Source organism: Chiloscyllium plagiosum, chromosome 4 (genome assembly GCF_004010195.1).
Source record: "Chiloscyllium plagiosum isolate BGI_BamShark_2017 chromosome 4, ASM401019v2, whole genome shotgun sequence".
Lineage (NCBI taxonomy): Eukaryota > Metazoa > Chordata > Chondrichthyes > Orectolobiformes > Hemiscylliidae > Chiloscyllium > Chiloscyllium plagiosum.
Genome location: NC_057713.1, coordinates 129299443 through 129316538, shown reverse-complemented (window position 1 = coordinate 129316538; position 17096 = coordinate 129299443). Strand labels below are relative to the sequence as shown.

Sequence of the window (17096 nt, the reverse complement as noted above, 5' to 3'; positions counted from 1 at the left end):
TTCTCCCAGGATGATATACTGACTCCAATAGTTAAGTTATGGGGGATTGCAAAAACAAGGGTTCTATTCCATACAATATAAAAGGTAAGGGGTGATGTGATTCCAAGTTTTAGGAAGATATAGTATGGATCAAGAGAACCTCCTTCCATTGGTTGGGAATCAAAGACAAGAAGCACAGCTTAAAATTAGACCTTTCAAGAATGAAGTTATGGAACAATTTGACACACAATGATTACTAGAAGTTTCTTAAGTCTCTTAAAGAACATGGAGAAAATATTGTTATATGCAGCGAGGTCTCAGATCAGCCATGGTCTCATTGAATGGAATTTTGAGTGCAAAATGGTTACTCAGAGTGGTTACAATGTTGAAACAGGGTAAAAACAATGACTGCAGATGCTGGAAACCAGACTCTGGATTAGTGGTGCTGGAAGAGCACAGCAGTTCAGGCAGCATCCGAGGAGCAGTAAAATCGACGTTTCGGGCAAAAGCCCGATGAAGGGCTTTTGCCCAAAACGTCGATTTTACTGCTCCTCGGATGCTGCCTGAACTGCTAGGCTCTTCCAGCACCACTAATCCATAATGTTGAAACAGCCCATTCAGCCCCTCAAGACCACACTATCTCTCTTCCAGATCAATTTAGCTAGGAATCATGCCTGCATCCTTTTTACACAGTGCTGCATTTTTTCCTAGAGCTGTTTGTCTAATTTATTTTTGACACCCGTGATTGAAATGACTGAAATGGCCCTATCAGATAGCACATACCAGGCTGTAACTACAAGCTGGGCAACAAGACATTTCCTACAAGACCTCTGGTCCTTTAGCCAATCACGTTAAGTCTGTGTCATCTTGTTCTTGACTCTCTGCCAATGGGAATAGTTTTTCCTCTATCAACTCTGTCTCGATTCTGCTAGAAACTTAAATCTCCTTTTAATCTGCTCTTCTCTAAAGAAAACAACTCCACCATCTCCACATACCCACATTTTGGCAATCCCTCTTTCTTGCAATGATTCTGATAAATCTTTTCTCAAATACTTTCATATTCTTCCACAAGTATCATCCCAAGAACTGCATACAATAATCAGTCGAGGTTGACCAGTACTTTATAAAGGTTTGTGATAATTCCTGGCTTTAGTATCCTGACTCTATCTAAAAAGGTCAGGATCCTGTATGTTTTATAAACTGCTTCATCAAGTTGTCTCACCCCCTTCAACAATTTGTGAACATTTGACCCTAGATCGCACCATTCCTTCACCCATTCAGAACTGCAGTCTTTATATTATAACATCTGTTCCCTTACTTCCCATCACTTTATATTTCCTGTGCTTCAAATTTCATCTGTGTCTGACCATTCAGTCATCTACCTCGGTCCTCTTGCAGCTGAACACTAGTCTCCTCTGTTCACCATACTATTAAGTTTTGTGTCACTTGCAAATTATGAACTTATGTCTTGTGCACTCCAGCTATTCATCTATATAAAGGAGAAAGATTAAGACTAGCTTCAACCTCTGGTGAACAGGATCCTATACAGCTACCAGTCTGAAAACAATAACTCAGCACTGTTCTCAGTGAAGTACCAGGGTATTATAACTTCTGAAAAAACAATAAATATAACACATCATCTAGTCTCCACTTTTACAACCCCTTAAATATCCTATAACATTCACCCTCTCTAAAACCCCTAAAACATTCCCATGCCCCCCCACATTTCTCATGCCCATTTCTCATATAATTTATGCCAACCTATGCCACTATAGAAACCTCAATGGCACATCTTTCATGTCAGGTTATGCCCCTCTAAAGGTCTCACATGACCTTTTATAGCTCCTGTGACAACATAGTGCCAATTCATGCCAACCCATTCTTTGCCCTCACACCTCCATGCCAACTCACTTAGTATTCACCATGGGAAGAAATAAAATAAAAATCTAAGTACGGCAAATTTCAGAAAAATGGAAAATAAAAATCATAAAATCCCATTTACATATTTAAAATCTTTCAACTATATAATGCCTCATTTTAAAAAAAATGAAGAGCCCAATCCCCTATGACAAGCAGTGGATAAATTATAAACTTTCCTGTCTCTACCTGCAATGGTTCCAACATTTAGTTTTGTTAATCTTTTCCTTTTTACATACTTCTAGAAGATTTTACAAATAGTTTTTATTTTTTTGCTATGCTATAAGTGTATTCTATCCTCTCTTTCTTCACAATTGCTTGGTCCTCCATTACGGAGTTCTGAAATTCTCCCAATCCTCAGGTTTACAGTATTTTGGGTAACTCTACAAGGCACCTTCTTTGATCCAATACTATTTTTAGCTTAGCTGTTACCCAAAGAGTTTGTGTTTTTCCTGCAGGGATTTTTGCCTTGAAAGCAAGCATTTATTCTTATAATACCAGCCTTTGCCTTTCTATCATCAAATCTTTATATGTGCTTTTCCAACCGACTGCAGCCAACTTCCTCCTCATACTTTCTTAAGTAGCCTAGTTTAAATTGAAATCCAGTTTCAGATTGAACTACATCTTTTTCAAACTTGCTGGAAAATTCTATCATACTATAGTCATTATTCTTTACAGGTTCTTTTACAACAAAATGATTAATGACCCCTTTGCTCTGCATAAAAGTAGATCTAAAATTGACTCTGTTGTGCTTGGTTCCTCATCATATTAGAGGAGAAAGTGAGGACTGCAGATGCTGGAGATCAGAGCTGAAAACGTGTTGCTGGAAAAGCGCAGCAGGTCAGGCAGCATCCAAGGAGCAGGAGAATCGACGTTTCGGTCATGAGCTGCCTGACCTGCTGCGCTTTTCCAGCAACACATTTTCAGGTCAGTCCTCATCATATTATTCCAGCAAACTATCTTGAACACATTCGAGGAATTTTTCCTCCACATTGAAGTCATGAGATTTACCCAGTGAATCTGCAGATTGAAGTTATCCCACGATTACTTCAACTTTGCTATATGAACCTCTAATTTCCCGATTCATATCATTCCCTACATGGCTGCTACTGTGATAGCTTATAAACCATTGCTGCCAATGTTTGTTTTGGTAAGGTCCTGGGGAATTTTACTGAACAAGGAGATCTTGGAGTGCAGGTTCGTAGCTCCTTGAAAGTGGAGTCGCAGGTAGATAGGATAGTGAAGAAGGTGTTTGGTATGCTTTCCTTCATTGGTCAGAGTATTGAGTACAGGAGTCAGGAGGTCATGTTGCGGCTTTCCAGGACATTAGTTTTAGGCCACTTGTGGAATACTGCATGCAATTCAGGTCTCCTTCCTGTCGAAAAGATATTGTGAAATTTGAAAGGGTTCAGAAAAGATTTACAAGGATGTTGCCAGGGTTGGAGGATTTGAGCTATTGGGAAAGGTTGAATAGGCTGGGGCTGTTTGCCCTGGAGCATTGGAGACTGAGGGGTGACCTTATAGAGGTTTATAAAATCATGAGGGGCACGCATAGGGTAAATAGACAGTCTTTTTCCCAGAGTAGGGGAGTCCAGAACTAGAGGACATAGGTTTAGAGCGAGAGGGAAAAGATATAAAAGAGACCTAAGGGGCAACTTTTTCACGCAAAGGTTGGTGTGTGTGTGTGGAATGGGCTGCCAGAGGAAGTGGTGGAGGCTGGTACAATTGCAACATTTAAAAGGCATTTGGATGGGTATATGAATAGGAAGGGTTTGGAGGGATATGGGCTGGGTGCTGGCAGGTGGGACTAGATTGGATTAGGAGATCTGGTCGGCATGGACGAGATGGACCGAAGGGTCTGTTTCCGTACGGTACATCTCTTTGACTATGACTCTATGTTATGATGTGCCATAATGAATGGATAATCAAATCTTACTTCAAATTTGCATTTCTACATAGCAGCTATCACCTGAGAATTCTCCAAAGCCATTTTTTTAAATTCTGAAAGATTGTTCAGTTTAAAAGTACAAAAACTTCTAAAAGTTAATACTGGTTATAGCTTCTTATTCTGTACTCTGCTATTCGTCTTAATCTCTGCATTTCCTAACTTTATGGTCCAATTCCGTTGCTTACTTTAATCTTTCAAACCTTCCAGACTATGAAATAGTAGAGAGTGGAAATAAACATGTAATCTACTAACAATATCATAACTAGATAATTATCAGTTCTTCATTGCACTCAGTTCAAGTAAAACATGATAAAATGCAGATGCTGAAATGAACAGAAAATTGTCCAGTTATGGAAACTTTCATTACACCACTGGATGAGTAATCTATGCAGAGGAAATTGAATATTTATATAGTTTTGCATGTTAGACCTACACTTTAGAAACATAAAACAATTAAATACCATAACATATTTACAGTACTCCTAATTTATCTCACACATTGCTAATTTGAATTAAAATTTCTTTCCCTTTCCTGTCCTCCTGGATTACATAATACTTGCAAGGTTACAGTTCCACAATAGAAATTGGTCCTGAATAACTACCATGCATCACCTTCCTTTATGAATATACTAAGACAGTTTTGTTGATGGATTATTTGCTTGTTACTAATAATGTGCTGGGTCTGATATTATTCTCAATCCAATGATCATGTGGATCATTCAGCAGAATAAAATCAGAAGTTGAAATTCTGGTCAATTTTCTCCTCCTCCTCAACCGAATGCATTGTATTCATAGGAACCATGCTGCTTCTCAGCTAAGGGCTCATTAAATAGCAATAAAACGTGGTGGAAAGGGAGCCCAACACCTTCCTACAGCCACAGACTACACGCAGAGGCCAGATCTGTGGCACTGCAACCAGCATTATGTGGCAAATTCATCTAAAGAAGTGGCTCATCACCCTCACTGGTATCAGCAGCAGCCCCAGTAACAAGAGGAGTCTGTCAGGTCAGTTAAATGCTGGTTTTCTGTAGACGGAGTAAGGCTAGGAGGGAATAAGAGAACCTTTCTCTTATCAATGTCCCTCCAGAGGCATGGCCTGCAATGCAGATGCTGCCACAACTGGAAGTTTATCCCACTAGTACCTGCCTGTAACATATTAAAACACATCCTTACCTAGCAGCCTTCCTGTGGCACAGAGGATCATAGAATCTCTACGTGAGGAAAGAGGACGTTCAGCCAATCGAGTCTGCACCGGCTCTGTGCAAAGCATCCCACCCAGACCAGCACCCCCAGCCTACCTGTAACTCTGCGTATCCCATGGTTAACCCACCTAGCCTGAACATCCCTGGACAATTTAGCATGGCCAATCCACCCGAACCTGCACATCATTGGACTGTGGGAGGAAACCAGAGCACCTGGAGGAATATGCAAACTCCCCACAAACAGTTGCTCGAGGAGGGAATCAAAACTGGGTCTCTGGTGCTGTGAGGCAGCAGAGCTAACCACTGAGCAACCGTGCCATGTCCATTTCTAAATCATATGATCTGGGTTCAAATCCCGAGAAGTAGTCACAGCATGTCTGATCAGTCACCTAAAAGCAACTCCAGTGTGCCGCAACAGGGACTTACCTAGCTCTCCTTCCTATCGGAAAGATGTTGTGAAACTTGAAAGGGTTCAGAAATGATTTACAAGGATGTGCCAGGGTTGGAGGATCTGAGCTACATGGAGAGGCTGAACAGGTTGGGGCTGTTTTCCCTGGATCATCGGAGGCTGAGGGGTGACCTTATAGAGGTTTATAAAATTATGAGGGGCAGGGATAGGATAAATAGACCAAGTCTTTTCCCTGGGGTCGGGGAGTCCAGAACTAGAGGACATAGGTTTAGGGTGAGAGGGGAAAGATATAAAAGAGACCTAAGGGGCAACTTTTTCCACACAGAGGATGGTACATGTATGGAATGAGCTGCCAGAGGATGTGGTGGAGGCTGGTACAATTGCAACATTTAAGAGGCATTTGGATGGGTATATGAATAGGAAGGGTTTGGAGGGATATGGGCTGGGTGCTGGCAGGTGGGACTAGATTGGGTTGGGGTATCTGGTCAGCATGGACGGGTTGGACCGAAGGGTCTGTTTCCATGCTGTACATCTCTATGAATCTATGTCTCCAATCACCCCCACAGTCCCTTCCTGTATCCACACCGACTCCAGGCCTACTTCCTTGCCTTCCTTAATTTCTGTGAAGAGCAGCCTAATCTTTCCAGCTTAATGTTGGACCTGGAAGGTTCAACCACTTGGCAATGAAGAAAGTTTCCTCCGACATCCTTATAAACATAGAACAACAAAACTCAATTTTAAACTGCTGACAATGTGGCAAGGCAATTTCAAAATTACTTTTCTTTGTAGTACTTAAGGCAGTAGGAAACTCCAGAGATTATACATTTGTGTCATTAAAGACCCTTTCGTTCTATAGATATAACAAAAAAAATTTGTTGAATTTGAGACCTAAGCGATACTTGCATTCAAAATGTAAAGTCACCATAGTCTTACCAGACTATAGGGGCTGCTTTCTCATGGGGGAGTGGGGGGGAAGAAGGGGGGTGGGTTAACCTGAGGGTCATCACTTGTCAGGATGGGGACAGGTTGAGAAGGAGAATCCTTTATAGTCACCTCAGTGGGTGTAGGAATGGAACCAATAGTGTTGGGGTCACTCCACACTGCAAACCAGCCATCCAGCCAACTGAGCTAAACCGACATCCAGTGGCCAGACCAGACCACAACTGTGATCCCGTTATTTTCCATTAAGCTTCCACAGAATACAGGGGGACACCAACCATCAACGATGTTAACAAAGCAGTCTGAATAGCACTGTCTCAAAACCAGTGAGATCATTTGTATTTTTACAAGAATATCAAACAAATTTCTGAGACTATTGCTTGACTCTATAAAATTGGACTACAATTACTGAAGGAAAATCAGGAAGATTTTACTCTTCCTCTTTAAACTGAATGTTGGGTTTCACATTACACAATGGATTGCGACAGAATGAAAATAACAACAAATATAAAAGTATTGGTTAACATAAAACATAAATTTACTTTATAGGTTAAGGGATATAATAAGAAATATATCTGTTAAGTGCAGAAACATTCAAAACTACATAAAAGTAACATGTCTTGCCAACTAAAATGAGTATTTATATAATAGTTAAGACATTTTTCAAATTTATGTTAGTCATCCTATAGATCAAAGAGGAATAGATCAAAGAGGTAAAAAGACAATAAATGGTGGTTATTGGCATCATGAATGACACATTGTCCATTTTTCTACCTCAATAAAAATGCAAGAGTAGAATTTGCCTACTGTCCTGCTTCCTAGGCTGTATCTGAGAACCTTATTCTTTATCTGTGGTCTTAGTGGATTTGCTCGATACTCATGAAGGCTATAACCATCAGCTGTTTCATGTCTTCTTACCTGATTCTGAGAAATTGTCTAAAGACCCATCTGTTGATGTCGTGACAATATTACTGTTGCTCATTGGTTCTGTTTTCACTGAAAACAAAATAAAAGTAAGCTCTGTCAACTATGTGATGAGCAAACCTTCACAGAAATCTAAAACTATACCTGATGTTAATTTAAAAAAAATATTAAACAGACACACACAAGAATTCCACGAAGCATGGCATTCCAACTGGAACTCTATCAACAAACATATCAAGTTAGACCCCATCTATCAACCCCTGAGAAAAAAAACAGGAAATGACATCACCACAGGAAATAACATCACAACAGGAAATCATGTCACCACAGGAAATGACATCACCAACCCAAAGAAATCCAAACATATAAATAGAAAGCAGGAATTATCGACAGTGCTTTGCCTGGAGGCACAATGAAGATGTTATGTAGTAGGGTGACAAAATGTCTGGAAATGAACCTTCCATCTCAGTGAAACTTTATTGCTGGAACAGCACAGCAGGTCAGGCAGCATCCAGGGAACAGGGGATTCGACGTTTCGGGCACAGGCCCTTCTTCAGGAATGGCCTGAAGAAGGGCCTGTGCCCGAAACGTCGAATCTCCTGTTCCCTGGATGCTGCCTGACCTGCTGTGCTGTTCCAGCAATAAAGTTTCAACTTTGATCTCCAGCATCTGCAGACCTCACTTTCTCCTTCCATCTCAGTGAGCAAACCTATATGTAAGTATTTTAAAAACCAAAAGAACAGTGGATGTTGTAAATCAGAAGCAAAAGCAGAAATTACTGGAAAGCTCAGCAGGTCTGGCAGTATCTGTGGAGAGAAAGCAGAGTTAATGTTTCAAGTTGAGTGACCCTTCTTCAGAAATGTGTGCTGAGGAAAGATCACTGGACCTGAAATGTTAACTCTGCTTTCTCTCCACAGCTGCTGCCAGCCTTGCTGAGCTTTTCCAGTAATTTCTTCTGTTTTTGTTTGAGACCAAAGTAGTTCCTCATTTATAAACATTGAGATGACTGCTTGTATATAAAGTCACACATTTCCAATGTAATGTGTAAAGCAATTGGAGATGCAAATGATAGGGAATCATAGACCACCAGTAGAAAGTGTAAGCTTGAAAAGGGGGAGTAAATAGTTTTCTTTAGCTTATGTTTCCCATTTGTTTGATACTGGATATGTCATAATTTAATCTCACATTTAGTTTTTTTAACATGTTTCTTTGATTTGAGACTTCTGTTTGTTTTACATGGTTCTTCAGAGCTTGCTATTTATGAAAAGTATTTATAATAAGTAAGCAATGTTTTCAATGTAAAACTACAATATAATTAATTACTCTGGTAACTCAGGTCTGTGATTTCCATCAAGACAAAACTCCAATTCCAGAAGGCTAGCCACAATGTTACCCTGTTGGTTGGCTGAGGGAAAGTTGGGGGGTGAGCGGAATGATGGGCAATTGAGGACTGGCTATATTTTGCAAATTTGTGATTCTTGGAGGCGATTGCATGTGTTGAAGTGGAATTGCCTTTTAAATAAATTTTATTTAGTGGGATGGACAAAACCCACCTTCTAAACTTTTTAGATCTTTCAGGAAGAAGTCTAACAGGGCACCATTTTGAATAGTTTCAGGGGCATCCCTGGGAGATGTCGGGTGATATTTAGGAAGGTTCAAGTACCTTTTGGGATTGGTTAAAATTAGTCATGAATATGCATTAGAAACTGTATGAACGCATTGGAAACATCAAGTTGATTGGAGCTGTCAAAATGACAAGGGGCCTGTCAATTTGCCAATGCATCAAAATGCTGCAGTTTAAATGAAACCTTTGCTATTTCATTCTGTCTGTTGATTTAAGTCTGATGATCATCATCATAGGATTTATGCTGCTATTTATGAATAATTTCATAGTCTAGCATCTCATAGTGAGAGGCTTGTCAGTTCACAGTCTGACTGACAGCTGAAAATGGCTATAAAGTCTTGGCAATGGGGCAGTGAATACGAATATTAGTTTTTATTAAGCACTTGAACAAAATATGTATTTAGAGTCATAGAAATGTACAGCATGGAAACAGACCCTTCAGTCTAACTCATCCATGCCAACCAGATATCTCAACCCAATCTAATCCTACTTGCCACCACCTGGCCATATCCCACCAAACTGTTCCCATTCATATACCCATCCAGATGCCTTTTAAACATTGCAATTGTACTAGCCTCCTACTTCTGGCAGTTCATTCCATACATGTATTACCCTCTGCATGAAGAAATTGCCCCTCAGGTCTCTTTTATATCTTCCCCTAAACCTGTGCCCTCTAATTCTGGACTCCCCCACTCCAGGAAAGAGACTGTGTCTATTTATCCTATCCATGCCCCTCATGATTTTATAAACCTCTATAAATGTAGGTAGGATTGCCACGCTGGGCCGAGAGACCGCCATGCTGGGTCCATGCTGAGGCTGAGTTCTAGACATCACTAAGAGAAAAGGAACAAAACAAGCACAAAAGAGAGAAAGAGGAAAAAGGAGTGGATGAGCTCTTGCCGAGGTGACTCAATCCATAGCCATCTTGGAATATGGGTAGGCTATTAATTATCTCCTTGGTCCATCCAGCATAATATCTGTTGCTATCTTCTCATGGGTTTACTACTGGGCAACTGTCAAGCCTGCTCTAGTCTGGTAGATGTGAAACTTGCGAAGTTCTAACAGGATTAGATCAGACAGATGCAGGAAGGATGTTCCCAGCTACAGGGGAGTCCAGAACCAGGGGCCACAGTCTAAGGTTAAGAGGTAAGCCTTTAGCAGAGGGATGAGGAGGAATTTCTTCACCTGGGGAGCTGAGCCAATGGAATTCACGACAGCAGAAGACTATTGATACTAAAGTACTAGAGACTGTTGAGGCCAAGATGTACATACAATCCTTAGGACTAAAGGGAGCGAGGGGTATTGGGAGAAAGGAAGATTAGGGGACTGGGTCAGATTATCATATCAATTGGAAGAGCAGTATGAAGGGCTGAATGGCCTACCCTTGCTCCTACTTTCTATGTTTAAGATCCTAAAGGCTTGATGATTTACCTAGTACTCTGACTGACATTTTATGAATTACCTAGGCATCCTTACTGCTCATTCACTTTGGACATACCAGATGATACTGATGGGCAAAGACTTGTCCCATGTTGAGGGTTGGACCAACATGGAGGATGTTTTCACCCACTGAGCCAACACACGTCGATTCTCCTGTTCCTTGGATGCTGCCTGACCTGCTGTGCTTTTCCAGCAACACATTTTCAGACCTGTCCCACATTCTATGCTTCAGATCCAATAAATCAATGTAGGTGTGATAACATTATGATTGGCCTCAGCTGAGTTTCCATTTATAATACCACACAAGTCTTAGTGTTGGATGAAGACGAGATAGGCTTGTCAGATCAAACAACCTTTTGATGGTGTCTGTCTCCAGTCTCTAGGCTCTCACAGAAGGAACTGGAGAAATGCTGGAAAATATGGATCTATGGCCCAGCATCAGTCATTGATATTTGTCTACTAGTTGATATTCTAACAACTGTAAATTGGTATGTTACTTGCTTTAAGTTGCCTTTGTTTTAATGTTACAAAACTAATGTAATAGAGTTTATTGCCAGCAATTTTAACTAAGACTACTAAATGGTCCCACAGGTAACAACAAAACCACCAGTTTTTAACTGGAACATGTGGAGGCTGTCGTAGTAGAATTAAGTTAAAAATCACACAACACCAGGTTATAGTCCAACAGGGTTAGTAGGCTCTCTGCCTGTATTCCTGATGAAGGGCTTTTGCCCGAAACGTCGATTTTGCTGATCCTCAGTTGCTGCCTGAACTGCTGTGCTCTTCCAGCACCACTCTAATCTAGAATCTGGTTTCCAGCATCTCAGTCATTGTTTTTACCTTTTTTACTTCATTGGAAGCACTAGCTTTCAGAGTGCAGCTCCTTCATCAGGTGGTTGTGGAGTACACTATTGTAAGACTAGTGCTTCCAATTAAACCTGTTGGACTATAATCTGGTGTTGTGATTTTTTTTTAAACTTTGTCCACCCCCAGTCCAACACCAGCATCTCCAAATCATAGTAGAATTAGGTTGAATGTAATTGTTACACATGTCTTAAACTAGACTTTAAAATTATCTGCAACTCCTAAACGCAAGATTAATTGATTTATTACTTATTATTGAAATCATGAAAGTATAACTCTGAAAACTAAACAAAAAATGGAGTATACTTATTCGTTCTTCTAATTGCACACAACTACAATCCAGACATCAAACTCACTTTTGAGCTGAAGAAAAAGTTGATTAAAATCACCAATGTACTACTAACAATGATCCATCGGCATTAATTGGGTCCTGTCTCTGTAACTCTTTATGACATTCAATTGTGTTGTGGTATATCAATCACAAGCAGGTCTATACATTGGCCCAAAATCCTTTGCTATTAAATTAAAGAATTAACACATTTATTTTAAATTGGTCAACAGCTTCAATAGGGCAGTTGGTTAGGAGTTTCATACAAATGTTTAATTTGTGAAATACTAAAGTGGCATAGCAAAGCTCCAATTCTCCACTGCCTTCTCAATAAGGAATAGAATAAAACAATTTGAGCCACCACATTTTACCTAAAATGGAAAGCAAATGTAATAAAGCTCACTAATCGATAAAATTGATGCAAGTTAAGCTTGTCAAATTCTCTCAGACCTAATTTCTAATACAGTCACCATAACCAGGATTATAACAAAATACAACAGATTCCTTTACATTCAAGTGAGTAGACAGGATGTACAGTATAGCTTCATTTTCTGACACAGCTACATGTTTATAACCCAGTCTTTGACACTACAAACCTGTATTAAGACTTCATCACTGTTTTTATATTTTTCAATGAGTAACAATTGCCAATGAATTAATAATTTTAAAAACAATCTTGATGGAAAACATCAATGGCATTGCCTTATTCCAACCATTTTTCACTGACAAAATTAGGCAAATTTGAATCGGTGAGAGTCACACTGGGCTGACTCTTGCTATATTTTGGTGAAGTATGAGTTTTGGAGTTTTATGGAAGTTTCAGTTCCTGGGCCTTGATGCATTTCCTCTCTCAACCTTTTGCTGCTCACCTCGGTAATTATACAACCAGGCTCCAAGGTGCCCTCTTGTACAGAGCTCACCAGTGCCAGTATCAATGCATTGGGCACTATGTTTAATCCCCAGCTGTGCACCACTTCAAATGCTGCATGCCAGGGATGCCCATTCTGGGTTTGTCAGCTGAACCACATTCCAGAGGGTGACGGCTGAGAAAGGGAAATTGGCACACTGCTCTGTAAACGCCCACCTGGTGATCCTGATGGGAATGTTCCTGGGGAGCAGCGCCATCCTCTTTCCTCAGGATCATCAGTGGAGACCACAGCATCCAATCCTGTTGGCCTGGTTGGAAATAGCTCTTTATTCAGGGCCACTTCCATAGTCAAAGTGAGTCTGCTGCAGTATCTCAAGACGACCAATGACTTTGTGTTCCCATAAGGATATGTGTGTCACCATCCTTTCTGCTTCATCACACTCATTCTAACTCTGCCACTGCACTACGCTTGATGGTCTGCCACTCAAACTGTTGCACTTCACTTAACTGCTATGACCCCTCCCCACCCCCATTCCCACTAACACTTCCGGCTCTCTACACTTCCTACTAACTCACTCAGATCTTTTCACCAGCTTTCCTCCTTCTGCACCATCTCTCCATCTCTAACAGCACTCCCATCTTGATACCTTCAGTCTCTTCCCACTGCAGAAGAAACTGACCCATGATGGATCACAGTGGCCTACTCCTGCTGCTATCATCTGGTTCCAGAAGATGATCTTTGAATTAGCAAGAAGAAATTGAGACCACTCGTGAAGGTGACAAGACCTTGCATAAAGGCAAGTGAGTAAGCTTCATTGTGATGTGCTAAGTGGCTCTTCCATTCCTGTTACATTGACTGTATCCATAACATGTTCAAGCTTTAACCAATCTTGCACAACCCATTCCATCTCTTGTCTTCTGCAGGCACCATTGGCACTCACACAGCCTCTGTTCTCACAATGCCAACAGCTCACCCCATTGTCTGCACTTTGACCCCTCAGGGGATGCACTGGCATAGCATTCTCCTGCTCCCTCCACCAACTCCGAGACTTTCACCTCGCTGGGTACTCGATGAGGATTAGACTCGGGAGCATATTCCAATGAACATGTGGCTGCCATGTCTCCTCAGCTGCTCAAGGAAGAAACAGTCCAGGGTGCTGACATTCGAAGGATTGCTGGAGACCAGGCCTTGAGTGACCCCAGGCAGAAGATCACTGTGTGGTTTCAGCCATTAATAACGCTGTGTACATGCACAAAGATAGCAGCTCTCAGTAAACTGAATCAGAGCTTGGAGGAGTCCAATGTTACTGGTACCCATGCTGGCTTGGGTATTTGACTGAACTAAAAAAACAAGAATTGCAGATATTGGAAATCAGAAACAAACACTGAAATTGCTAGAAAAACTCCACAATTCGGGCAGCATCTGTGGAGAGAAAATCTGCAGAAGAAGGGTCACTGGACCCAAGATGTTAACTCTAATTTCTCTCCAGAGATGCTGCTGGACCTCCTGAACTTTTCAGCAATGTCTATTCTTTTTGTTTGGTATTTGCCTGGCTGGCATCATTGGCAGGTTGGTGCCATCAGGGGCAGCCAGGCTTAGCAGCATGTGCACTGACCTGCACCCTCAGCAAGAGGGCTTTGGGTAGTGTTGGAAAGGACAGCAAGACTAGCAACCTTGCTGCTCCTTCCTCTCAGAGGTAGCAAAGGAGGAACCACACAGACACAGAGAGAGACATACACATATGCACATACCTGAAGAAACTCCTCTCGGGACACTCCCCAAGACCTGGATCCCTTTACCTGCACCCAGCCAGCCCTCCTCAACTCTGAATCCATGACCTGGGGAAAATTGAGCCTGTAACTGGGGAACAGTGAGCCTGTAGCTGGGGAAGACAATTCCAGCACTCTAGCCATTAACAACCCTGGGCTCATCCACCCAAACCTGCCAGACTAACCAGCTCTGCGACAAGATGGCTCCCTCTAGCGCAGTTGCAGAGACCTGGGCTGGACCTAGCTATGGGGTGAAGGCAAGGAACATGGAAACAATCTCAGGGAGCAGAGATGACAGTATACTATCGGTAGAATCACACATCCATAATTATTAACATGCAGCTGTCTGATCAACTCTCGGTTTAGCAATGGAACCAGGTTAACTGGTTACTATGTCACAGTTAAGCTGCTCCTTCATTAATCCCAAAATAGATAGTTGCATGGCCTTGTTTATCTCCAAATAGCTGTAGATTTCAGACCTCCCTCACATTCATCACTGCAGCCAAGACAAAACCGAGGTGAGGAAATTACAAATTAACGAAATTGTTTTGTGATGGTCTTTACTTCCACCTGTATTCCAGACTTATAGCCACATTGTGTACGCATGTAAATCCTCATCCATAACTGCATATTTTTCCAGGGTTAAAGGTTAACCCTGTATGCCTTATAAGGGAGTGCACTTTTATTTAAGGATGGGCAATGTCCACAAACATCCAAACTGGGCTTCCGAACTGGCTGGAAAAGAGGTTTGTAGAACCAACTTCGTAACTTGGGATGTTGTCGTGAAGTCAACTAAAGAATGACCTGCTCATTCAGTGATGTAAGTGAAATTCTAGATGCTGAAGGCTGTATATTGAGATGAGTCTGTGTTTGGATGCTGTAGACCGAGAGTCACCATGGCCCAATGCACGGTGAGGCTTCTTCAACAACTGACTTGAAAGGAAGCCTCAAAACCTAATCTTACTGCCAGGTGATGTCAGAACGCTGCCTGAATGAGTGCTCAGTTTTTCCCCCAAATGCCCAGCGGAACAGATGAAGCTGTCTTTCTTGAATGTGGGAGTAGCAGATGTTAGAAGGCACTCAAACAGTTGATAAACAGTAACTTCTATTGCACAAAACCGAAGAAAGATATATTAAAACAGCTGCATTTACTCTTGTGAACCAACAGGGACTGCTGGCCTTTGCCACCACAAAACGATGCATTCACAGTGCTCCAATCACTCAGAATATCTCAGCTGTCAATTCTGTTCTGTCTATTGTGCCTGATGCTGTATCATGGTGACAGTGATATTCTTCCCCTTCAAAGTCCTCAGCTTTTTCCTTGATGGAGATGGTTGCTCTCCCAGCTCCTCAGTGTCCAGGCCACTCTCTCTTTACCTGCTTCAGTTGTGGACAGCCAGGACAGATGAAGGAGCAGACTCTGTCTGAAGTCTTGTCCAGATTGATTGGAACCACAGTATAAGCCACCCTACTACAGTTTCCTAATGGCCTTGGTGGAACAGTGGGCTCCACCATGCCTGTGTTCATACTCAGGCATGAGGTTTCTTTAAAGAAGCCATCAGCCCTGGTTGGAGGGGCTAGGTCTTGTTTACAAGAAGCCATTCGGCCCTTTGAATGAAGCAGGAGTTGGCCTGTTATCAAGAACATAGGCATCTTGGCAGGATACCGGGCACAGACCTTGAGCAATGTGACAGTGATGAGGTGCCCATTAAGTGGTACCCTTTCCTTTTAGTTCAACCTCATTATAACATGGTGCTCTCGATGCAGTGAGTGTAATAGTGCCCTGCACCTCGGGGAAGGCAGCAATATTTTGTAAAATCCCACTGCCAGGCTGTAGCACTGACCTCACCCCAGGGAAAAGAGATGAGGCAGCATGACCTTGAATTGAATTGAATTGAATTTATTGTCACGTGTACCGAGGCACAGTGAAAAGCTTTGCCTTGCGACCTTACACAAAGCAGTAACAGTCCTGTGGGACTGGGATTCCGCACAGATCCCCAGTGGGTGTTCAGAACACGCCAGGCACACTTATGTCATGGTGTGACCTTGGCAACCCATGCGATGGGATGGCCAGCCACTCCTTCAGGGTGCAGAAGACACGGTTGTGTCCCGGGTCATCCTCAGTTGTGCCTGCACTGAGCTTCAGGCATCTGAAGGAGATGACAGCAAGGTGGGACCACTCTTGTACATCCAAACCTCCTCAGCATTCCGGAAGGTGGGAATCACCCCTTTTGAGGGGGGGTGGTGGTGGTGGTGGTGGTTGTGGGAATCACCCCTTTGAGAAGGGGTGAGAATCACCCCTGGGGTGGGGGAACAGGGGTGGTGGATGGGGATCTGTGGGTTTGGTCAGTTATTGTCAGGGCTGCCATTCCAAGTCAGGCAGGGAGCTAGGTCTTGGGGAGGATGGTAACTGAACGACAAGGGGGATTATCAGGGATCTGGACTGTGCTGAGGAAATGTGCAATATTAATTATGAGAATTGGTGACATAGAGAGGCCATAAATTGTGAAGGAGGGATAACTTTGCACAGGAGTTGGAGATAATAGAGCACAGGAAGACATGGGGGGGGGGGCTGTGACTCACTCCGTGCAATACTCCCTTTGTCACTTTCCATTGTGCTGGTCAGGTTCCAGTGCTTTGGTTTCCTTTGGCAATCCCGAAAACAAAAAAAAAGGACCCCCCTCTTCTCCACACCGGCCCAGCCACCGTCTAATTGGCATCTCGGTGACAACTCCCACTTGTAGGGTCTGACCTGGTGCAGAACTGGGGTTTGAATATGATGTTGAAACCCAGCAGGTCCCAGCACAGGCAAGCACATCCACTCAGGTGGGTGCACAATAGTAAGACAGCAGTACTGCAGAATGTAGTTAATGAGGTGACCACT

General features: G+C 42.3%; 1 protein-coding gene across 15 annotated transcripts in view; it reads right to left on the bottom strand.

Annotated features, from left to right (window-relative positions):
- The window catches only part of eya1 (EYA transcriptional coactivator and phosphatase 1), a 223187-nt gene that overhangs the window by 173732 nt on the left and 32359 nt on the right, over positions 1-17096 (bottom strand). For 10 of the 15 annotated variants that reach the window (XR_006311525.1, XM_043689216.1, XM_043689209.1 and 7 more), the window contains one exon: positions 7313-7390. The exons of 2 other annotated variants lie outside the window; for them this stretch is intronic. Coding sequence is in view for 12 of the 13 variants with exons in the window: in XM_043689216.1 (XP_043545151.1) it covers positions 7313-7390 (78 nt within the window). In the remaining variant the exon portion in view is untranslated. Of the gene's footprint in view, positions 1-7312; positions 7391-7462; positions 7482-7501; positions 7536-7607; positions 7627-17096 lie in introns of those variants that run through there. 3 more of the 15 variants (XM_043689221.1, XM_043689219.1, XM_043689223.1) reach the window with 3 other exon arrangements.